The 24,449-nt window shown below is 42.9% G+C and overlaps 1 protein-coding gene across 3 annotated transcripts; it reads left to right on the top strand.

Annotated features, from left to right (window-relative positions):
- On the top strand, nt 1-24,091 carry zfyve28 (zinc finger, FYVE domain containing 28). Of its 3 annotated transcripts, none has more exons than XM_034576382.1 (14): nt 1-512; nt 13,990-14,130; nt 16,468-16,605; nt 16,804-17,006; nt 17,168-17,257; nt 17,373-17,462; nt 17,554-17,655; nt 17,743-19,278; nt 19,466-19,561; nt 20,498-20,661; nt 20,751-20,867; nt 21,779-21,880; nt 21,989-22,092; nt 22,235-24,091. In XM_034576382.1, the coding sequence occupies exons 1-14, from the start codon at nt 477-479 to the stop codon at nt 22,364-22,366; spliced, it is 3,051 nt and encodes a 1,016-aa protein (XP_034432273.1). In that variant the 5' UTR covers nt 1-476; the 3' UTR covers nt 22,367-24,091. The 3 variants fall into 3 exon arrangements, with proteins under 3 accessions (XP_034432273.1, XP_034432272.1, XP_034432274.1); XM_034576381.1 differs by having other exon boundaries at nt 2-512; nt 21,776-21,880; XM_034576383.1 differs by lacking the exon at nt 19,466-19,561 and having other exon boundaries at nt 2-512; nt 21,776-21,880.
- Nucleotides 24,092-24,449: the final 358 nt, after the last annotated feature.

The following is a 24,449-nucleotide window of genomic DNA, read 5'->3' as shown; positions in this document are numbered from 1 at the left end:
CGGTATTTTGGCAGCAGCCCGTGAAGGCATCATTTCCTGGGAAAGTGGGAGGTGAATGTTGTCAACGTGACGGTTCCAGGGGGCAGAGCGAGGAGGGCAGAGACCAGCCGAGACGCACCGTCGACGCTCCGCTTCGTCTGTGCCGTCGGGACTCGCTGGAGAAGTGACCGGGGCGGGTAGGGGGGGGAGAGAGAGAGACAAGGCAGCCGAGCTCGGGATTCAGGGGGGGAACGATGGGCACAAGTCTCCGGACGGCTCCTCCTTTGTGCGCCCCCGGAGCCGCGCTGCTGTAAGCGTTCAGGTTCAACTTACCGTGCTATTTTTCTACACGTCCTCCGCTGTGGAGGCTCCGGCAGCGTTAGCTTAGCATTTAGCAGCCGCGGACAGAGTGAGACACACACACACACAGGTACGGGAGAGAAGGAAAGGAAGGAGGAGAGGAGGGGTCGGTGACAAAGGAAGGTGGCGAGGGAACGATGAACCGCTTTCGGAAGTGGCTGTACAAGCCCAAGGTAAGTTGCCTCGGGTGTCCTCCCCGCGGTCTGTCATGTTGTTTTAATGCTTAGCTTCTTTTCTGTTTTTCATTTTTTGGGACGCAGCTAGCCAGACAGCCCGCGAGTGAGGCTCGCTAGCCCCTGATCACTTCACACATCTGGCCGCTAACGTTAGCCCCTGCCTGATGTGCCACTGTATCACTGAGCCCTTTGTTGTTGTTGTGGATGAGGATGATGCTGCTGCTGCTGCTTTTGTTTTCATGCGCTAATCTGGATGTAACAGCTGGAATCTATACTGACTGACTCACCGCTGTTTACCTCTGACACTGTCATTCATCCCAGTTGGTGTTGAAGACATTCATTTCATTGTCACGTGTTGTTTGGGATGTCTTCATAATGATGATTTGATCATTCATAGCAAAAATGACAGCAACAGGGGAAAAAAACGGTGACAAATACAGAAATGATTGAAATAATGTAAATTATATTTATTGATTTTAAAGTAAATTAGTCTATAGCATATTTGGGACTCAAGTAATGGTTATTTTTCATTGGTAATTAATCTCCAAGTTCATTCCTCTATTCACAGATTTATTGTTGACTCTGTACAAATGTAGTAAAATACTGAAAAATGCTCAGCACAATTTCTTTAAGCCCAAGAATCACTTGGCTTGATTTGTCTGTCTAATAGTCTGATGTCCAAAGAGGTTCAATTTGAGCTAGGCAATAAAACTATATCAACAATTATCGGAGTACATTTTTCATCAATAGCAATATAACAAAGGTTCAATATATATCGATATGTTGCTTATGCATTCTGAAAGTAGGGTGAGCAGGTTTAAGGCATAATTGATCTACCTCTGATTTATAAAACCACAACCTTCACTCAAAACCACTCTTTAAACTTAAAAGAAGTATTAATGTGACATTTATCGTGATAATTATCAATATTGACTGATTGTAAAATTTTTGATTAGACAAACGAAAAGCAGCAGAACCTTAGAGTTGTAAAGCGGGAAATGTTTAAACTCATAAATGCCTGAAAGGACTTATTGATTTTTAAAAAACTAAAAATTCTCTAACTGTGCAGTTAAGTTGTTGCATTGTATCAACTGTGCAGTATTTGATTCGTTTTTTGATTGTACATTTCGGCCCAAATTGCATGAATGGTTGTCAAAAGCCTCCAAAACACATCAAATCAGATGCTGCTCCACTCTCACTATTTGAAGTCAGACTTTCTGGAGTGAGCTCTTGTAGTGGATGTGCTGTAATTCCTTTAAATCAGGCTCACAGTGTGGAAACAGGCCTGACACAGCAGAGGAAGTATTGAAGGCTCGATCGCCTTGTTAAATGAACAGTTTAATATATGTCGTCTGCAGCACTTTTTGGGACGAGTGAGTGTGAATGTTTCTCCGGGGAGGCCATTCTTGTTAACTTGTAGATTTTCAGGGAGAGCAGTTGTGAACGGCTCAATGTTGAACTCACTGAACTGTGTAAATCTGAGGCAGGCTGGGAATGATCAATATATAGTTATTTATTAGTGCTGCATCATTACAAAACATCAGCGTTTCTGCAGAGTAGTATGTAAATGAACAGTCACAAATTTCCTCATGTCCCCTTGATGGACTGAGAAACTCTTCCGTGAAAGAGTTTAAATTTAATAAATATTATGTGGGTTTACAGCCTATATCTGCACCTCACCCTGTCCCAACAGTCCCAATCATGCTCTTACAGAAATTAAGATTGCTATTAACTGGGAAGACAGTTTCGAGTTAATATTCCATTTAACGCCCTTTACAAAATGATGCACACCACTCATACCACATGGTATTCTAATGCGGCCCATTTCTGGGGATGAGTACAAAAAGGTTGTTGTTATCAACGGCAGAAGATTTACATAAAAACACCAGGTTATTTTAACGAAAATATCGACTCGCCAAACTTTCTGTACTTTACACTGAAGGTGTGACATTCTCCGCTGTCGTCCACACCCCCACGTTCAGAGCAAGAAGGCCTGAATAAAATGTCGGTGTGTTTAACGCATTGTATCTTTTCAGTATATTGGTATAAGCGCTGCACATAAAAGGCTGACCTTGCAACATAACTGCTGTTCATGTCGAGTCCCTGAAGCAGTTTTTTTGTTTTATATAGAAACGGAGGAAACTATACGGTCGGACAGACAGCCTGTTAAATAAGTCAGAGTTGTGTTTCCTGGCATAGTAAATACAAGTTTGTCAGCATATACAAATGCATTGATAAGTCAGCTGCCGTTACAGCTATAATTTGAGCGTTTGCAACAGTAGTGTCAGACGAGGCTTAGATGAAAAACCTCTGATTATGTGTTCTCCGCCTGCACTTTACCACACACACGCACCTGCGTCATTCCCCTTTTCTCTGTCAAACCGCGTGTGCTGTCGCAGCGTTTTCCTGGCCCATTGTTGGGGTTAGGCCCAAGTGTTTGGGGCTTCACCGGAGCATTGTCACATCCATGAATGAGCTTCTGAAGAGCTGAGCTGTTACATCAGTGGCTTTTCTGCCGAATCACGGGCCGCGGTAGGAATTAGCAGAATTACACACCCAAGTCTGTGGGATTTAAATGACCAGTTCTGCCTCAAAGGAGCGAAGAGAAGAAGAGCACTGAAAGCCTTGGTAATTATGGCCATCAGTATGAAAAGACAACAGTAATGAAAGGCTTCTGATCACTTTTGTACTCCTGTAACTGAACAGCAGCTAAGCTTGACAATGACATACATATTTTTGTGATCAAAATAGGTGCCCAACCTGCGTAAGTGCGTATACAGGAATTTATTGTTGAACTCAGTATTGTCATTTTTCATTAAGAGTGAGCTGTTTATTATTGAACTAAATTCCCATGCAGATAGAAAAGTGTCGAATCAGCATGCTCCCTTGACTGATGCGGAGCTATTCATATTTCCAGAGCTGCTCTTTAGCTCCTCAGATAAGCCCTGTCCACTGAGGAGGACTTTCATTTGCCCCTGCTACACAATCCCTTCCCCGGGTGTTAGAGAGCAGTGTGCAGCTCCGTGCATAATGTACCTGTATATTCTGCCTGGCTCTGTCGTCAAAGTGCAAGAATGGATTGTTCAGGGCTTCTGTAAGGATGTTAGGCAAGGAGAACTGTAAGTTAGGATACAGTGCTTTACAGTGAGACTTTTCACATTCCTTTTCGTCATTAAAGCTGGTTTAGCCGGTTTATGTGTCAGCAGTTTGTATTTATCTTCCCAAATGTCTACAATACCTATACTTGTTCCAGGTGTTTAGTTGTAGTTGACTGCTCATTGGCTGCACAATGTGGTGGAAAAAGTTTTAAGATAAGAAAAGAGGCTTAAGAGAGGCTGGAATCAGGGGAGAAGTATGCTGGGCCACTGCACATCCCTACTGTCCCAAACATAGACGAGACCTGGCTCAGGTTTCCGAGCAGGCAAAATGGCCACTGTCTCCTCGCCTCCCATTCATCAGCTGCGAACTTGCGGAGTGACGAATGGCGAGAGAGGGAGACGTGAGGAGGCTAAAACCTGTGATACTTCGTCCTCTTTTGGCTCGTCGTTTCATCAGGCATTCACAAGCTGACCTTCAGCTCCACACCACCTCATCTGTCAGTGTGATGGGCTCGCAGCTCGCATCAGGCCGGGCGCGCTCACCTCCATCTGCAGGATGCTGCTAATTTGCCTTTCATTTCCTCCGCTCCCCTTCGGACAGTTTAGTGCGTGGGCAGCTGATGCTTTCTACACTCCTCCTTATCAAAATGTCAGATATCCCTGCGTGTGTATCAATGTAGACTCCTGGTAAGTGTTAGAGCATATGTAATATACCAGTGACTGACTACTTTGATAATGCCATCCAGCATTTGATGGTTCACTTGAGAAAAATCTTGATTTTGAAAAACTATTAAAATAAAAATATGATATGGTGGAAAATCTCATCACTTGTGACCATAAAAAAGTTCTCAACTTTAACAGGTTTTTTTTAGTGCTACCTTTTATTTTTTCTTGCAAATTCCAACTTTTTTCTAATGAAAGTTAGTCATAATTTGTATTTATTAACACTTTATTCTTACGTACTCCTTAATTTTTAATATGTAGTAAAATAAAAGACCTATGTTTGTTTTTTGCTTATATTTAAGTTTGAAAAATTTGAAATGCTACAATATTGTTATAAATGCCCGTAAATGCCCATGTTATAAATGCCCTTCATAATGTCTGTTTTATTCAACCAACAGATCAAAACCCAACCACAATTTTAGTTTGGCTCTAAATAATTGTTTAACCTCTTTTAAATCATTGTCAGGCCACCATAAAAGATGTTTTAAAGCTGTTTGTCGTCATTATCAGAAAAGAAGAGTAGTCTTGTTGACAGCTGATGGTTTTAACAAAGCCCCCTAATTTTACTCATCATCCTCTCAGGCGCCAGTATTGCCTCTGCTGCCAGTGTGGGCCCTACTCACAATGTGTCCGTTGTATTTAATTTTGAAAAGAAATATTCGTATATGAAGAGGTGGGGATGACACATGGTTACAACAGCAGAAACGGCTAAATGTCGTATTACAAGCTGAATTAAATCTGGGTAGAAAGTGAAGTCTGTGTCATAAAATTTTCAATAATTGTTTTAAAAATTGATGAAAACCCACAACACATTTTACGTAACAATCTCTGCTAATAGAGGTACATATTATTTTAAAATCACTGGAAACCTGATCATTTTTTAAATACATTTTATAGTTAATTGTAGAGTTAAAGTTGTGATCTCCTGTCTAAATTTGTGTAGTCCGGTAATTCTCTCTTTATTTATATGACACATATCATATTTGTATCAAAAAAGGTGATCTACAGACTGTAGCGGAAACAACAGTGAAAAACTTCAGACATTTTCAGATGTTCAATCAACCAATAAACGACCAATACTTGATGGTTTAAGCTTCTAATAGTTACCAGGTAAATAAGTAATCACATGGAGTTATGATGGGCAATGGGCATTTTTCACAATTTTCAATGATTAATCCAGTAGATAATCAGTACTTTTGGTATTAACTCATGTCATACTATTGAATAATTCTTGTGAATAGGAAAACTATATACAACAAGAATGTAGATGATTATTTTCCCTGTAAATTGTAATCAGAGCTCCTCTCTTATAATGGGAAACAAAACTCTGTAACAGTTCGCTAAACTGGTGAATCACGGCTGGTCATTTCCTCAGTGGTGAAATTGTTCCACTCCCGCAGAATATGACTGGCCCTGCCGTCGTCTATTCATTTATCACTGCCCCCTTTTTGTTTGTGTATATTGCTAACGTGCGAGCAGGAGAACCGAGAGAAAGCGAAGCAATTAGGTGCTTGTCTTCGCAGAGTGGATTGGCACCGAGTCGATGGAGGAGCAAACTGCTGAGCAGCCGCCAGTGTGGCTTCATATTTAGGCCCATGGCTGGAGATCTTTGGGGAAGTCCCATTCTGCTTACCCACCATGCGGTAATTGATTTGGTGTCAGCTGCGTGGATTTAGAGCGCTGACCCTAGTGCAGATTGAAACAGGCCAGGCGATTGAGGGCCTTTTTTAAATTCATTGCAGGATTGGGGGGGGATCAGGGCTCGATGTCCAAGGTGTGGGAAGGCGATGATTGAAGGAAAGTAGCTGTGGAAGGAGAGTGAGATTTAAAGGCACCACAGAGAATCGAATGAGAGGCTGCACTCATTTTCCACACCTCGTTTGTGATTGGTGATAATGGCTATCCTCTTCCTCTCTATACTGTCACTGCTGATGAACATAAAACATGCAATCATGGTCCCTTTCGTCTATACTGCAAGTCCGACTGTTCTCTGGGAAGAGCCAGAAAATGAAATGCTACCCTCCTGCTCTGGGCTCTTTCTTACAAACAAGGGAGGAAGGCAGGGAAATTAGAAGTGGATGGGGAACAGTGGGCTTGTATTTTTGAGATTAGGTTTTGGCCTTGGGTAAAGATTGCAGGACATAAGATGAGAGGAGGTCTCTATCGCAGCACGTGTTTCTTCTAATTAAATTATAGGGCATGTAGGGATGATTAGAAATCCTATACTGAATTAATTGAAACAAGAATGTATCTATAAACATCCTATTTTTTGTATGTTATTATTATATTGCAGGTTTGATCAGAATTTGATATTATACATTTTCTGTCGTGCTGCTGGGGAATGACCAGAAAATTATCGGTAATGACGAACTTGAGTGTGGGAGCAAGCGGCATCTTTTGAAATATGTCACAAATTGGTATTATTAGCTGAGAATGAAAGTATAGGGTACTTGGTTATGTGATGTTGGTGGATTTTCCAGATACTGATACAGTAGTTTCTTCACTTGCTAAAATATATAGTGGGATGGATGCCACGAGGGGCAAAATAAAGCTTTATAATGGGTTAAACCCTGTTGAAGCTGCAACGATGCAAGTTAGAAGTTACTTGTGCTTTTTATATTACTACAGTATTTATTCATTTAGTGATACTTATTTTACTCCTCCCCTGTTAGGTTGAGGTGTCTGTAGTGTAATTACCGAACCAGTTCCACAAGCCTGCAGACTTGTATCTCTGCAGACAGCTATCAGAAATATGTGTTTGCCCACACACACACTGTGGCCATCAACAGCTTTCACTGTGTGTAATTTGTGACAGCCTGGGCCCTGCCAGCTCTCAGTCACGGTCCACAATATTGTATGTATGTGGACACAATTAGCCTGACTCTTGCGTCATGCTCATTATCAGCAGTGGTGAGAGGACGTGGGTCAGAATCGCACGGAGGTATCATGACAGTGCATAGGTTGAGTTTATTACCTTCGCCAAGGAGGTTAGGTTTTCATTGCTGTTTATATGTCAGCAGGATTACGCAAAATACTACTCACCTGATTTTCTTGAGACTCGCTGGAGTGGTGGTAATCACTAAGTAATAAAGAGATAATTATGAGAAAGGAATCAGGCATATGTAGAGTGCTAATAGGTATTATTCTATTATAAACGGGCAGATCTGGAAAAGTTTTGTGTACTTTCTTGATTATGGAGAGACCTTATTGGTGTTTTTGTGTAAAGGGGGGGAAGTCGCATCTCCATCTATCTTCAGGACAGACACACTCCTTTCAAACGGTCTAAAATTCTCATTCCCCTCTGTAGCCACGTCACTACAGCCAGTTCTAGATTATATAAACAGATTATTTCTTGCATAAGAACTTCCCGGCAGTTGGTGGGAAGAAGGGTGTCCCCAGTTGTTACCACGACCATCACGGGATCCTGTACATGCCTTGTAGCCATGTAAATCCTCTATGCCCCACTGTGTTGCCTGTCCTCCTAAATCATGTGTCAGGCACATGCACAGGTCCAAATGCCAGATTAGGGCAGACCTTCAGAGAGGGGACAAGCAAACAGATTATGCCATCAGTCCAGATGGGCCGACCACTCTGAATACTGAGTCAATGAACTGAGTTAAGTCAGATGTCTACTCCAGCTCTCAGCTCATTAGTGTAGGAAACCTCTTCGGCACTCTGTGATTAGTGCCGTTGATTTAACTGCACGATTTTTAAACAGAAAATCTCAGAAAGCCTAAAAGTGCAACCAGAATTTTTAAAGATCTGAGTTTTTGCCTGAAAACTCAACAGCTCTGTATCTGCCGAAAACAACACAGGGCTGAGGAAAGAAACTCCTGATGCAAGCTGAACATGAAAGAAATGACTCACAACACAAGTAAACCTGCTTCAGCACAACACCACATTCTTAGAGAGATTATACTTTTTATTCTACCAAACTTAATATAAATAATGGTTGAGTAAGTTCCCTTGTTTGTTACCAAAAACGATTGGCTCACTCTTGCAGGGGCTTTTATGCTGATCCCTGAATAATGAATGAGGTGATGAACTGTATCCGGCTGCTTTTTGGCCAGTCTGCCAACTGACTGGATGAAGCAGAGTGAACTGGTTTACCCTCCACAACATTTGCTTCTGATCCTTGGAAGGCAGCCAGGAGGCAGCAAATTGAGCCTGGAATAGAGTATAGAGGGCAGAGGCAAGGTTTCTCATAAGTCCCTTAAGTGGGCTCGGTGTGCATCCACTGATGCTATGGATGCTCGTGAAGCATTAGCTGGGCAGCCTCTGTCGTCCGCACAGTCTGAATGGAAGCCCAGAATCAGCAGCTGAAGGAAAAAGCTGGCTCAGATGATGAAAAGTCACGGTGGCCCGTCTCAGCAAGAATCGCACTGTCATCACCGGTTATTGATTCAATGTTAAACAAAAAGGGGACAGAAAATTTCAGAGTCATTGTGGAGTTACATGATTGAGGGGGCTTAACAGTAATTGTCACTCTGTGTGAAAGTATGGGAGCTTAATAGTCCAAAATTATGGGTTTCTGACCGCAGTGGACAGAGTTCTTTTGAGTCATCTCAGAGAGAGGGCACCCAGGACAACCGACAGCGGGAGGATAACAGGAGAGCGGCACGCCACAGGGGACAGGAGCGGAATCTGCTGAATCATTTCCTCCTCCTGCGCAAGGTAGAGCCGTCATTGGGGATGATGACACAACTCGCAAGTCCAGGAGTCAGATCTCCAGATGTTTACACTATGCACACTGCTGAAACAGTTTTAACACCCCCATAGGAAGGTGTTACTCTTAGCTCCTAATATGATTTTTACTTGTATCTTTTTTCCTTTTTTGTCACCTTTTTGAAAAAACATCTCACTATGGAGGTTTATGGATGTCATAGTCACAGGATATTGTTAAAAGCATTATTTTAACCATTTACTCCATACTTGTTAAGTAAATGTCAAAGCCAAGACTGTGCTCTGTGTTAACCCGTGTTATGTAAGCAGATGTTTCAACGGAGAGATGGCCTTTTCAGAGCAGAGTCTAACATCATCACTGACTCATAGTCCATGTAACCGGGTAAATATTACCACTGGAGGCTTTAGATCTGAATCTCAGTCAAAGGATCAGTCTGTATTTCATGACTTTTAAGAGCCTCGTCTCTCAAAGGCAGCTGCTCTAATGCTGGTCATGTAAAGCAAACTAATTAGTTGTATGTTTTTGTATTTTATTGTGAAATGTGGTATAAAACTTCCTAGTTTACTAAGTTAATAAACAGTAGATTTATCAAATATCAGGTGGCGTTCATAATCCATTACCCTTTTTAGTCTTGAGCTGTTTTCAAACATGAACTGCGCCAAATTGTCCAGATAATTGGGTGTGGACACTTGCCGGAGTTTGCCTTTCAATTATGCAGACAGCAGTAGGCGTTTGTCGGGATCAGATGTGATCACAACAACAGGAACATTTCTGGAATATTTAATGTGAGGGATGGCGTCTGGTTAGAGCATGCAAGGCAGGATATGAAGTATAAATCTGGCGGCTGAAATCGCATGTTTATCTTTACAGCACATCGTCACCAGCATTGGACTTTATCGCCAAAATCTCTCTAATCTCTTCGTCTGCGTCTGTATGTATGTCACCTCTTTTTCAACCAGAGATATTTGTATTCTTCCAGTTTCGTGTCCATTGAGTATTAAAAATGTCATCAACACTCTCACTCGCACGTCACTTTCCTGCTGCTTCCAGCATATAGGCTCACTCTGACATTTTACTAGGGGGCTGACAGGAAAATGTCTGGAGCTGATGAACATTTGCATTCTCACATAAAACCCCTCCGGAATAACTTCCGGAAAATGTCCGGACTTCAGGGCATGACTGAAAACCGCTTTACATATTATCTTGAAATATCAGCTTTGTCAGTTGGTTCTGTTAGCTGCGTGAGTTACACCTGACATTTTCCCTGTAACTCCATACTTACTAAGAACTACTTTGTGTAGTTCCACCTCTTTTGACGTAAATATTCAAATAGTGAGCATTTACATTGTAATTAGGCAAAGTTTGAACTTGGGAAGAGTCGCTGCAACCAGCTCCCGTCAGAAATGTGGGTGAAGTAGAAAACTGTAATGAATGAAAAAAAGTCATCTGTCAGTTCTGACTTACGTCTTTCGCACCTTTCTTCTAATACTGGATACATTTTTATTCCATTGTTCACCCAACTTTTGAACCGAGAAGCTGTCAAGCATCACTGCCTATCTAAAAGTTAAATCACCATGTCTTGAACATTGCCTGCCTTTGAGTTTCTCCCATGATGCAGTGGTGCAGGAATGTTCCCTCTTGTGTGAGGAATGCAGCAGGAGGAGGCTATAGGATGGTGTCTGTCTCAAACGCTTCTTTTCTTCCTCTGTCAGCGGCGGCCTATAGGCTTCAGAAATCTGTAAATGAATGCCATCGCTCTCTGGGCCCGTGTTGTTGCGACTCGGATAGAAAAAGGTCCTTCACTGTCTCCTACTCCTGCTTCCTGTTTTGTCATCATGACATTTGTGTCAGAGTCTCGCTCACTCTTGTCCGGTCATATCTACGTCCTGACTGATGGCATCATTGCTTTTCTCATTGTTCAGAGAGCTTGGATGTCAATGATAAATACATCAATTTGTGGTATCTGTGTATAATTCAGATTTCCTCTATTAATTTCCCATTAGCTTACGCATTAAAGAAACCAAATACTTTCCGTTATAGTAAAGCCAAATGCAGAAATGATTATTACTCTTTGGTTTTATTATTTGTCCTGCAATAATACTGGGGCTGTCTGTTCCTATTCCTCACAGATGATTTATATATAGAGCATGTATGTGACCTTGTTAAGAAAGAACACTTGAGAAGATTGAAATATTATATTTGCCTGCTGTAATACACACTAGTTCTTTTGGGATTAGGTGCCTTCTGTGAATTGCTCCTTCAGTTTATTCAGTAAACATGACATGGCAGAGGCATCGAGAAACACACACATGAAAAACAAGTGCAGGAATATTTGTAGACTTTGCTCTGAGGGATTCAGATGTACAAGAAAGGGGACAAAGTTGAGTTTTATTTCAGCAAGTGTCTGTTCTGCTGAAATGTCCTTGAGCAAGAAAAGAAATGCTCCTCTGCTCCACCCCAGAGCTGCTGTAACTCACCCAGCTGTAGCTCAGATTTACCATAGGCAGGTGAAAACACAAGTATCACATATATAAAGGACTATACCAGAAGTTTTCACAATGTTCCTATACCTGCTTCGGAAATGCGTGGCAAATGTATCTACCGATTTGGTACACATCTTTAAAGTATATTAGTTTCATCCAAATAAAACCTCAATTTTCTTCTCCTGGAAATCGCTACTTCTTCACTGCACCAAAACAGCAGTTTGGCTGTACTGCCACTGGCAAGTACTGTTGTTAGAGCAGCAAAGAACAAATGATTTCTGTTAGTGTAGCTTTAGCAAGAGCTAGCTGACATATTTGTTTGTCAAATGGTTAAACCGGAGCCAGGCCATACAACAATGATAGCAATCATCACTTCATACGGAGTTAGTAGCATACAGCTGTTGAAATATGTTATACAAGTTGTTAAAACACTGGTATTGATTCGGTACTCAGAATCCGCCGATAGTCCAGGTATTGAAATTGGCAAGGAGAAAGGGAAAATGGTTTCAGAACATCTCTAATTATCACCCATCAAAATCACCCAACATGTTATTATTTCAATAAGGATTTAGTCTCTCACTGTGCCTTATTGTACGTCGTCCTCCAAATAACCTTAAAAAATGTTGAGAATATTTTTTCCTCCTCACAGAAATAATGCGACAAGTACCCCAGGTTTTATCTCAGTGTTGTCTCCTCACAGTTTCTTACATTATTAATGAGAGAGAGCGAGGGAACAGCACCATGTATTATATTCGGAGAGAGGAGGCCCGGGCCCAAGGGGAGAGCATCACGCAACAGGAAGCGCTGCAAACTTTAGGGAGAAGGTCCTGCGAGAGAGCGAGAGAGAGAGTTTTCGGTAAATAGCAGTGTTCAGTTCGACTTCGTGAGAAGCACTTCCAGAAATCCGACGCTCCGCGGGCAAATGAGCCTGTTTACCAGCGTAGCTCGCCCCCTCTTCCAGTCTGCACAGTCATGCTGTCCTTTTAAAGCTCCTGTGCCGTCACTGGGTCCTTGTGGTTTGTGATGATGCACATCGGCATGTGGTCGCCATTTTCAAAACCATTAACCTTTGGATGGCATGAGGCCTCCTCAGAATGGTGTGTGTGCAGACATAGCTTGTTCTTGTCTTGATTTAAAAAAACATTATTTTAATCGTCCTGTAGTTTTAGCTCCATTATCTTGTATTTTAGCTGTAAGCAATGGTGTAAGCAATACGGATAATGAATTATTGTCTTTACATTTTCCTTCGCCTCAGTGTCTCTTCCCTACCCTGTGTGTTGTGGCTGTACATGTGCTTCACTCAGCAGCAGAGTGATTTGCTGCGCTGTGCTGTTCCCCCCCACACTGAGGGGAGCATGGTGGGAGATAATGACACAAATCCTTTACCGGGGCCGGGCTCTCTCTAATTAAACCTGCTCTTCTGGGGAGCTTTCACACTATATTAACCTTTGTTAACGCCTCCTGTCAGGATTAATGCCATTTTTATATCAGTTACCTTCCTATACTAAATTTGGGTATGCATGAACCTGCATTTACTTAACCAGAACATCTCAACAAAAGGAAGACCAATCTGTTGGTTAGCTGGCCAATACAATGCCTGAATTACCTGATTTTTATTTTTGTTCCTACAGATTTTCTGTATTTTGCTGCATTGCCATGAATTCTTCCACTACATGTCTTTCTCTTTCAGTTTATTTGCCTGATATTCTGGTTTATTTTACCAAAGCAGGTGAGGATTACTAAAAGAGCAACATTCCCTGCTGGCTACATATGATTGGAGTGGGTAGAATCTGTGCTTATAAATACTCGACCTGTTAACACCACAGTGCCGTAGTAGCACAGTGTTGTTGTTTCCAGGAGACTCGGCTGAACATGGTGCGTAATTCATGTGTTGACTTGCCAATTCCACCAAAGCATCAAGCTGTGTTTTCTAGAGATTGCAGCTGTCCATGCCTGACACTGTATTTCACTCATGCACAGCTCCAAACTGTGCACACAATAATTCCTCTCAGCAACACACATGAAAACTAGAATGGCATTCGGCAGAGAGCATACCTCCGCCAAGACCCAACAGTCCCCTTAAATACAATTAAACTGCACCAATTTGCACACAATCAGTCCCCTAAATGTGCCTGATTTTGTTTTTCTCATTAAGATCCCTGATCTATTCCTTGGGAAATTGGTGTAAATGTAAAAAAAACGGCCCTATAACAATGAAAAAAAGTCATATGCTTTGATATTTTGTTATTTCCTCTGTAAATACTATTCTGTTTTCATAAAAGTTTGTGCTTTGATGCGTTTGTGCATTGGAGCCCAACCCATATTTCTTTTTGAGGGCTGATGCCAATCAAGAAAAAAAGGCTTATATTGGCCGATATTATCACCCAACCGATATATCAGTCAGTCTCTAGTTGGTATCGTTTCTCATTAACAGCAACACACGTATCTATTATGACATTCCCGTGTTTCCATGTGTTTCTCTGCAGAGGACGGACCCTCAGCTCCTGGCCCAGTTCTACTACGCTGATGAAGAGCTGAACCAGGTGGCCACGGAGCTGGACAGCCTCGACGGCAGGAAGGACCCTCAGAGATGTACCCTGCTGGTCAACCAGTTTCGATCCTGTCAGGTCAGCAGGGAGAAACAAACACACACAAAGTCATAATCTTGATGTGCTTTTCATTTCACTGAATATAGGTGATAATCACTATTTATACGTATACATCAATTCACTGTAAATTAAACATAAGAACAGTCATTAAGTGAATTAAAGTTGGAATATAGACACATTAAGGTATATTTTTGGGGCTTTTATAAGATAGTGCCAGTGAAAGAGAAACAGGGTGAGAGAGAAGGAGAATGAAACACAGTAAATGGTCAGAATGGCCCGGAGTCAAACGGGGACCTGCTGCTCATGGCGCTTGCACCTGTGGTATGTGCCACAACCATTCGGCCTGGCCTTGATCTGGTCGCCTCCAAATAGAGACAAATTAATCCCCAGCTTGGATTTGACTCTGATCCATAATTTCATACGTGTTTATTTGAGAGGGTTTTTATTCTCATATTCACCTGGCTCGACCGTTGTTTCTGACTGGAAGCTAAAAATAGCCGACACCCTTATCGTCGCTTACCGGATGCAGGTGTGACAATGTGACGATTGCTTTACCAAACATTGCTTTGGCCGGGTTGTTGTATCCAGCAGGTTTGTTGATAATGTGAGATAAGTGGACTTTGTTTTGAAGCAGCCAGTGGACACACTCCTCTCGGCCTCCATAACACAGAGCCATGTGTCATGTGGGTCAATAGGAAATGGTTACAAGAGCAACTTCTTGAGAAAGAGGTGTTTTTTATTACTGTAGGTAAAGTGAAGTGAGTAAGTGTTGTGAAGAAGAATTTATTTTGAACTCAGTCTCTTTGTTGTAACTTCTAAATGAAACACAAATTAAGTATAATAAGATATTGTAGATTATTGCATACAGCGATACAGATTTGAGTATTGAGTACTGAGCTTTGAGATCTTTAAGAGTTCAGGGTTGAAAGGAGCTCTAAAGGTGAGTGAGGGCTGCTATGCTGCTTCATGCTGAGAGAGCTGGAGGTGGTGGTGGGAGGTCGTCATTTGGCCCGTTGTGCCTTGGCCTCCCCCCACCGCCAAGGCACTCGGGGGAGAACCACTTAATAAGGTCATTGCTCGATCCCCGACTGTTCTGTCTCTTTCCCCTCCATCCCACCCTCTGCCAATCTGTCACCTTTTTATCTTGACTGTTTCTTTCTCTTTTAATTGTTCTACTTCTCGTCTTCCTTTTTCAATGCTGTGTTCTTCTTTTCTCATGCTGAGGATTTTCAGAAGTTGTGAATGAGCAGCCCTTGTTAGGATTTGCCTGTCTGCCCCTCATATCACTCTCTGATTTATTATTATTTCACAAGCTGCAATAAAAATGTTTGACAGCAAACTCTCAGCACTTAGATGCTAAAAGAAGAGACTTAACAGTAGCGTAGCTCATGGACTTTGGAGAATGAATTAAGCAGCATTATATCCCACAGCCCAGAGGCCCCAAGAATAGAAGGCAAGTGCACCCAAGCCAAAATTTTGCACTTGAACCTGCCACAACAGCTATCAGCTCCTATTCATGGGCCTCTGTGGGGGTTGCTGGCATGCTACTCATATTATGTTGGCACGTCTGTTCTTACAGTGCGGCCTGCTGGAGCAGGGAAGTGTGTGTGTGTGTGTGTGAGTAAGATGGATAAAGATTGAGTAAGATGGCATACACATGAGACAGAGGAAGAGAAAAGGGGTCAGAGACAGACAGTGAAAAGAGCGAGAGAAAATAGAAGCCAGAAGTAGGTACCGCACCACAGCCACTGGCCCTGGATGACTGGGAACCAGCAGCAGTGAAGGTTATCACTGGTGTCCCCAGCTGGGAGACGCTCACCGACAGTGGGGTTGTACTCAGACTAGACCAGGACACTTGCGGGCAGCCATAAAGGAATCAGTGGTTAAGCTCTCCCTCTCAAACCGTTTTAATCTTTCTCCTCGGGGCGAGCAGAGAAAGACGCAGTGCTGTGCCTGACAAGATTACAGTGCACCGTGCAGCTGTGGTTGACTGAAAGGCTCATTGTATGTCATTGTTATGGCTGTTGTACATGCCAGCGGCATATAAGTCTTGATTAGCTGTTGCTGTGTGTGATAGTACATTTTCACTGCTGGAATTATGGGCTTTAGTTGTTTAATGTTTATTGAGGGAGAATGTAGCTGTGAAGCCCATAATGGTCTCATGTACTTCTCCAATCTAACGATACAATGGCTGCGATACAATGGCTTTATCAAAGAGATGGAACTGAGATTAACCAACATTAGATAATCACTGTGAACACTGAGTTTTCAGGAACAGATTTTCACTCACTCGTGTCCGTCCCTCCGACTAATTTGTTCAATTTGTTTTTCTGACACTCTTGTGCTCATCTGCAGGACAATGTGTTGAACATTATCAATCAGATCATGGATGAATGTATCCCCAACGACCGGGCCAACAGAGACTTCTGTGTCAAGTTCCCCGAGGAGATTCGTCATGACAACCTGGCAGGGCAGCTGTGGTTTGGGGCTGAGGTAATGTATTCCCTCCAGCATCAGTCTGTAGGAAAACAACTTTACTTAAGGCATAAACACACACATCAAAGTTAGTCTATTTCATTTTAACAATTGGGCTGTTTCTTGATTGTCACGTGTGCCACTGTAACCACCATTTTCTCAGCTGAATCTTCTGTACAAGGCTAGAAAATGTATCCTGTGCATGTCCCTGTGTAGTGCTTGGCTGCCGGCTCCATCATCATGAACAGGGAGATAGAGAGTATAGCGATGAGGCCTCTGGCTAAAGACCTCACTCGCAGCCTGGAGGAGGTTCGCAACATCACCAGAGACCAGGCCCTGAGAGATCTCAACTTGTACACAGACCGCATGAAGGACGCACTGCGACATTTTGACAGCCTTTTTGCTGAGTTTGAGCTCAGGTAAATTAAGGACAAGGGATTATTGGCAATTGTAACAACAATATTAATTCACATTTCTCATCCTCTCAAGTATGTTTTTGGTGCAAGTTTGCCAAAACAACTAAACACTGAAGAAACCTGTGAATGTAGTTATATTCCTCCTCCTTCTCTTGTATTGCCAGTTATGTGTCAGCCATGGTGCCTGTGAAGTCTCCCAAAGAATACTATGTACAGCAGGAGGTGATTGTGCTCTTCTGTGAGACTGTGGATAGGTGAGGGCCCAGAGGCATAAACAGATACCGACTTCATCTGGATTGAACCAGAATCTAAATAATATGCAAAGTGTTTTCTTTTAATTGTTGTGTCTTCCTCTGCCTGTCATGTCAGGGCTCTGAAACTGGGCTATCTCACGCAGGACATGATCGATGACTATGAACCTGCACTGATGTTTACAATTCCCAGACTAGCCATTGTGTGGTAAGTGTTGCCCGTCCTCTCCAGTCTCCCGCCCACCTCTTTGTTGTCTACTCTTTCCCAGCCTCTTACAGAATTTTAAACATATTTTTAGTGGGCTGATTGTGTATTCAGAGGGGCCTCTCAACCTACACCGAAAAGCAGAGGACATGTCTGAGCTCTTCCGGCCTTTTCGCACTTTACTTAAGAAAATCAGGTACAATCCATGAGGATTAAACATCACACATCTTTTTTCCTCACTTATTACTTTTTTTTTTAAAACTACCATATGATGCCTTTGCAGAGATCTGCTGCAGACCCTGACTGAAGAGGAGTTGGTTGCGCTGGAGAGGAACCTGTGTATCTCTCAGGATGGGGAGTTGTCCACAGGCCAGGAGCCGGCTGCAAACAGTGAACCAGCACCGGTCCAAGAGAATCAGTCATCCTGCAGCAACGCTAATGACACCTCCAACGGGGAGAGTGAGGGGGAGCAGGAGCATCTGGCTCTGTATGTGTGTCCCAGCCAGGAGGAGGAGCTGGCGGAAGTGGAAAAGGGCTGGGAGGAGGTGGAGACGGAGAGGGGAGAGGAGGAGCAGGAACAGGGCCTGCTTTGCGAGGAGGCTGAGGAGGCTGAGCTGGCCTGCTCCATGCAGTACGACGAGGAGGAACTGGAGCAGCTCAACATGATGGTGTATCTTGTAGGAGACGAGATGTCCACCCTGCTGTCGCCCCCCAGCCAGGGTCAGTCACCTGCCCGGAATCCAAAGAGAGGAGAGGATGGAGGCTCCAGTGGGGCTTCCAGCACTGACACGTCTCCCTGCCGCAGGCTTCTGGTTAGCCGGGGAAGGACAGGCATCTATGTAGAGGAGGAGGACAGGGTTTTCTTCATGGACGACCTGGATGCAGCAGGAGAAAACATCACCAGCATTTCAAAAGAGGCCTGTAGTTGTGTCTCCTCTCCTTTAAAAGCACCAGACTCTGCTCGTCCCATGCAACGCAAGCTGGGACAGCGGCCAGACTTAGTAAGGAACGGCTGGTACTCTGAGACCCCATCAGAGCAGCCATGCCCACAGCCACGCAGCCAGAACACACTCTGTCACAACGCAAAGATCCCACCATGCACCACCGCTCCTGGCTCAGAGCCTTTGCCTTACACGAATGGGTGGGAGATGGGTTTAGAGGGGACAGCTTCTGAAACTGCCGAGGTCATCGCCCACCGTATGGGTGGGATGAAGCTGTCTGCCACAGTCATCTTCAACCCTCGCTCCCCGAGCTTGACAGAACTGGCCGTGGACAAGCTGCTGCTTCAGCGGCCCACTCCCTCTGAAATTGAGCCCTGCAGCCCTCTGGTGGCCACTCACTGCCTGCTTAACTCGTGTGTTTGCTGTGGGAGCTGTGAGGATGGCCACGAGGATGCCATCACCACTGAGACCACTGGACTCGGCTTAGGGATCGCCCTGGGATTGGACAAACACTCTAAGACTGCAGTCCCCAGCACTGTCATCCAGTCTGCTGCATGTATGCTGCCCCCGCGAGGTCACGAGCCTCACAGTAAGGGTGAGCGGACCGAGGTGACTCCACCATCTGCAGAACCGCAGGTAGAGGATTCAAACTCCCAGTTCTGTGAGAATTGCCTGGTGTTGGCTCCAGGGCCGGGGCATCACGCTCAGGACTGTAGGTCCGGCGGAGGGGATGGAGCCTCCTTGTGCAACCACCAGCTGAGGACTGAAAAGAGGCAGCAGGCCAGTGGAGGCCGACAGAGGGATAAGGAGGTGGATAAAGATAAGCCAGGATCTAAAGAGAAGAGGGACACCAAAGACGACAGCAGGAGGAGCTCCAGGTATGCTATAAGTAATTTTTTTACTGTTTTTTGGTTTATGTCTGAGTAATCTGTCCTCAAGTTTTCCTTTTTGAAGCATGAGCTCCACGTATTTTGATTTATTCCACTGTTGTGTTTGTGTATTCATAATTTATTCTGTATTTGGTTTTATTTTGCCATATTTCACTATTTATTTGGTTGTTTTTAGTTTCCAGAACTCTCCCCTCAGCTCTGTGTCAGGTAGTGACTGTGAAAGTGTGTCGGTCACCACATGTAGTCTGTCGAGCAGTGCATATACGCCCAGGTAACTAATCACTCATGAAAAGTGTCATATGTTTGTGAGTGTCTCATCTCGCCCACACTCTAACTAACTGAGTCTTTGTGTGAATGATAAAAAAGATGGCTTTGTTCATTTCCAGGCTTTATTCTCGTCTTTGTTCAGATTGATTGAAGTGTCAGTCACTTCTTCCCTTATGAGCGACAGATGACAACTTTAATCTGCCTCCTGTGTTTGACTGTAGATTTACTTATTTATATTTAACATTACAAACTGAACATGGGTGTGAGTTTGTTCTTGAAATAGCCAGGATTTGGTGGCTCTCTTAAAAGTGCTGAAGTTTGCAGTACATTTCAAGTGATCAGGTAGTGAGTTCCAGCCTTGCTCCTTTCAAAGAAAAAGCTGATCTGAGCAAAGGATGTTTTATAGAATGAAACTTTACAGTTGCCACTTGAAGGTGCACTCTGGTTGATCTACTGCAGCTCTAGTCGCTGGATGTATTTACAGAGGCCAGTCACACATTTAAATACAGACTCTACATAATGAAAGACGGTGAAGTTAGCTAAACTTAAAACCTTGTATTTACTGAAAATTCGACAGTGATCGTACCTTAATTTTACTAAACCTGTGTGCAAGTAGTGATTTCTGTGTGAATGCAGTATGGTTAAAGATAATAGCAGAGATTTACAGTGTGCATAAACATTTTAACTGTCCCCTCAGACCTTTTGTGCTCATTCTACTAAAGCACTACTAATTTTTAATCAGGTGGTGGGTAAATATCCAGGGAGTGGATTATGCATTTTCTTCATTTTCACGTACACAATATTCTGGATTCATCTATAATTTTTTTTAAAGAGGAATTCTCTTATTGGTGAAATATAAATTGAATATGTTAAAAGTGGATGCACATGTGGAAAAAGAAGAAATGACAATCCCTCCCTTGTTCCTCATCACCACCTCTAGCCCTGCGAGCAGTCTGACTCCTAGCTCGGGGACGTCAGAGGACCCAGACCATCGAGAGATCCAGCTGGCTCTGGAAGACGCCAAGGTGGCCGCCAGGAACAAAATCCGATCACGCTTCCACAGCAGCAGTGACCTGATCCACCGTCTCTTTGTTTGCATATCAGGTAAACGTTTCTTGTCTCTCTCTCTTAGTCGCCTTCCTCTCTGCCTATTTATCCCTATTTATTGCTAATATCTATTGTATGTGATGCAGGTGTTGCTGATCAGCTGCAGACCAACTATGCCAGTGACCTTCGCAGTATCCTGAAGACTCTGTTTGAAGTCATGGCAACCAAGTGCGAGGTGGGAGACGAAGATAAGCAAAAGAAAGGTGAGACTCATGTCTTGGAAATATGTGATACACTGTATTTACATTTTAAATATAATGGTAAATGGACTGTACACTTCTGTAGTCTTAGTGACCACTCAATGCGCTTTACAGTACTCATGTAATTCATACACACATTCATACAGCACTTCTATACCTGGCACTTTTCCTCTCCACTCATCATTCACACACTACCAGGGGCAGGGTGCTTCTGTGTCTTGCTCAAGGACACTTTTGCATGTGGGTTCCATTAAGAAGCAGGGGATAGAACCACCAATCTTCTGGTTAGTTCTGCTCTAATTCTGCTCTAACTCCTGAGTCTGTGGCTCCAACCTTACTGCAACTAAAAAAGTAATGTAATATATCTTCAACTGCCTCTTACTGACCCATATTCCGTCTCATGAAACTATACAAACCTAGAATGGCACTCAGTAGAGCGTATACCTCCACCAAGGCCCAAGAGTCCCCTTATGAAACATTTAAATTCACGAACTCCTGATTTTTATTTGGATCTGCAAGATATCACACAAACTCTTAAATATCAGTCCCCTAAACATGCATGATTTTTTCAAAATCAAGATCCATGAACTATTCCCTAACCATAATAAAAAAGAAATCCTGGATTCGCCACCTGGTCATGATCCGCTAATTTAATTCTATCTCACATCCACCCCTCAACAAATGTTCATGTATATCGGTTCAGTTGTTTTGGTCTAATCCTGTTTACAAACAAACAAACTGCTTGCTTAAAATAGTCATCAGTTCAGTTTCAGTTCTGTGTCTCTCATCTAGGAATAATGCAAAATCTAATTTCTTTTAAATGAATCCATGGATTCATCAAATTTTTCCTTGAGTATTATTTGTTGTTGTGCCACTATAGTGGATGAAATGTCTTCTTCTGTGGTGTGCAGCAGGTCCTGTGCTGCATAGTGCTGTGCTGGAGGACTGTGCTCTCTGTCAAGAGACCATTTCTTCATCTGAATTGGCAGCCAAGGCGAGGGAAGGCCAGTTTGAAGGTCAGCAAATCTGCACACAGTTTAGTTGAAATGTGAGCCCGTTCATTTTCTCCGCTTCCTTCAGCAACCCTGCTCTGTGTTGACTGTTTCTGTTTTGGCTCTGTGCAGACCCCCCTGACTGGGTCCCTGATGAAGCATGCAACTCCTGCATTGCCTGCAAGGCTCCCTTCACTGTCATCCGCAGGAAGCATCACTGTAGGAGCTGTGGAAAGGTACGATTGCTCTCTTCCTGTCTGAGGGAGAGCAGGTGGCAGAATATCCTGTTGATTGTGTTGTTACTGAAACAGATGACTAGTCACCAACATCATAAGCATTCAGACATTGACTGATGCATTATATCCTGTCTCATTTCAGATCTTTTGCTCTCGCTGCTCCTCCCACTCAGCACCATTGCCCCGGTACGGCCAGGTGAAGCCCGTCAGGGTGTGCACACACTGCTTCATGTTCCATGTCACGCCCTTCTACAGCGACAAGGCCGGCATCTGACCTCATATTTTCAAAGAAAGCACACAGTCCGCCACATCAAGATCATATGCAACACACAGATCCACAGCTGTGTACAAAGCAAATGCTACACTGCTCTGGTCAACTTAAATGGTCGTCGTTGTTCCTGCTAAGCAAGGCTTCAGAGTAAGGCATTACAGACGACAGAGCAGAGAGACCAGTCACCAGTGTTGACGATGAGATCTGTTTCTGAGAGATGTTGGTGCCTCAGTGGGAACCACAGGGTTGGTTTTCTGTGCCCAGACAATACAAATGGTTCACAAATGCCTGTCTTGATAATAGCGTTGCAAAAAAAGAAAGGGAATGAACGGGCAATAACACATTTTGTACTAGTATTGTGCAACAGTCTTCTGTAGCAGTTTGCAACACAACATCAGAAACAAACACTTAGTTTTTTGTTGCTTTAGGTGTAAATGAAAGGACTTGTGAAATATTTTCCTATGCTTTAGCGAGCTTCCTACATTTGTGCCAGAGATCCCTCGGGACTCGGATTACTCAAAAGAATGTAAGTCATGATAACAATGTAAATAAGGATAATTCTGGTAATAGCCACTCTAAAATGTCTCCAGTAAATGATTGCCAAGTATGGGGACTAGAAACCAACCTTCACCAGGCTACTAGTCCCAGTGAAGCAAAAATGAAAAACAGATGGCTTTTATATTGAGATTCCTTCATGTGTTAATGTCAATGAATGTGTAATTCTGAACCACTTTGAGAAATGAATCTAGGTTCCATCAAGGACTGTTCAGCTCTTGATGGTGATGGGCTGTGCCCATTGCTTTTACAGTTGCACCATGGCATGTTAAGTTTTCTCCGGGGACTCCGCTGTACAGTGAGATAGATAGAAGGAATTCCTCAGTCATCACTATCAGGTCTTGAAGGCCCCCTAGTGGAGAGTTGTCCTCTCTTCGCTCAGTGCCGTCATCACCATGATGAGAACAAATTGTTTTGAACCATCAGCCTTCTCAGGGGCTTGCCTACACACTACAGGCCAATTATTGCCCTATTGGTTTACCCTTCCTCACACTTATTATAGTGCAATATTACTACGAACTACAGTGGCTCTGCACACTTTACAGGTCGTTTGCTGTTTAAATTGTAGTTTTAGGCCATTTCTGCAGAGCGAAGCTGTGCTGAATTCTGTTTACACCCAGTTATTCCCATGTTTGGCTCCGGTGGTACTGTCGGGCTGTTTCCAGACCAACAAGATTTACATCTGACTTCCTTTTTGCTCTTGAATCTGCTTCCTCTTATCCTCCACGCTCTTAACATCCATCTGAACGGTTTGCAGTGACCAGTGAAACAGCAACAGTCTGATATCACATTATGTCCATTCTGCTCTGACTCAAAGCAGTTTCTCAGGCTTTACATCATCAGAATCACTAACTACTGTTGGATAAATCTTATTTTCGTCAAAGAACTCATTAACTCACTTTGAAATGGTATGTTGTTTTTTTCTTTCATAAAGAACAAATATAATGTATGAAGCTATAATTACTTTTATGTAAAAGAAAGAAAACAAGGAATCATTATCATATTAAATTAAGGGGCAGGATATCCTATTATTATTTCAGAACTTGGTCTTATTTTGTAAAATTACAGTACATTTCCATGATAAAAGCTGTGTAAAATATTCAACAAACAAATAATGTTATATAGTTTTAAATGCAATGTATATTGAAATAAATTACTTTTTCCTGTTTAAAAGATACTGACTGATACTGTCTCCTCTGTACTCGTGTCAAAAGATTTGTGGTCCTTGATTTATCAACCTACTGAATATTATAGTCCAATAATCAAACTTTTAACGTCACAATGAGATATATCTTCACAAGCTATGAGGTTGGTTTGAATTCATTTATCAACAGATTAGACTGTAGATACCAGTTTCTCCTGGTTTTTAGATTTAAGAAATTAAGCTCAAATGTGATTTTGTTTGTCCCAGACCGCAGGAATATTATTTCTGTAAATTGATTGTAGACCCAGAGCACACACTTCTATTAAAGTTGAGTATATTTTTGATTTGAATATTAACTGATTGGATGTTCTGTAAAAATTCACACCC

This window comes from Hippoglossus hippoglossus, chromosome 22, assembly GCF_009819705.1.
Source record: "Hippoglossus hippoglossus isolate fHipHip1 chromosome 22, fHipHip1.pri, whole genome shotgun sequence".
NCBI lineage: Eukaryota > Metazoa > Chordata > Actinopteri > Pleuronectiformes > Pleuronectidae > Hippoglossus > Hippoglossus hippoglossus.
This window is presented reverse-complemented; position numbering and strand designations above follow the sequence as displayed.

What these genes read in the sequence shown, in the direction of transcription:
- zfyve28 (XM_034576381.1), top strand. Translation starts at nt 477, where the DNA reads ATGAACCGCTTTCGGAAGTGGCTGTACAAGCCCAAG. An exon ending in ACTTTACTTAAGAAAATCAG is followed by an intron (nt 17,656 to 17,742) that starts GTACAATCCATG and finishes ATGCCTTTGCAG; the next exon opens with AGATCTGCTGCAGACCCTGA. An exon ending in CGAAGATAAGCAAAAGAAAG is followed by an intron (nt 20,868 to 21,775) that starts GTGAGACTCATG and finishes TGTGGTGTGCAG; the next exon opens with CAGGTCCTGTGCTGCATAGT.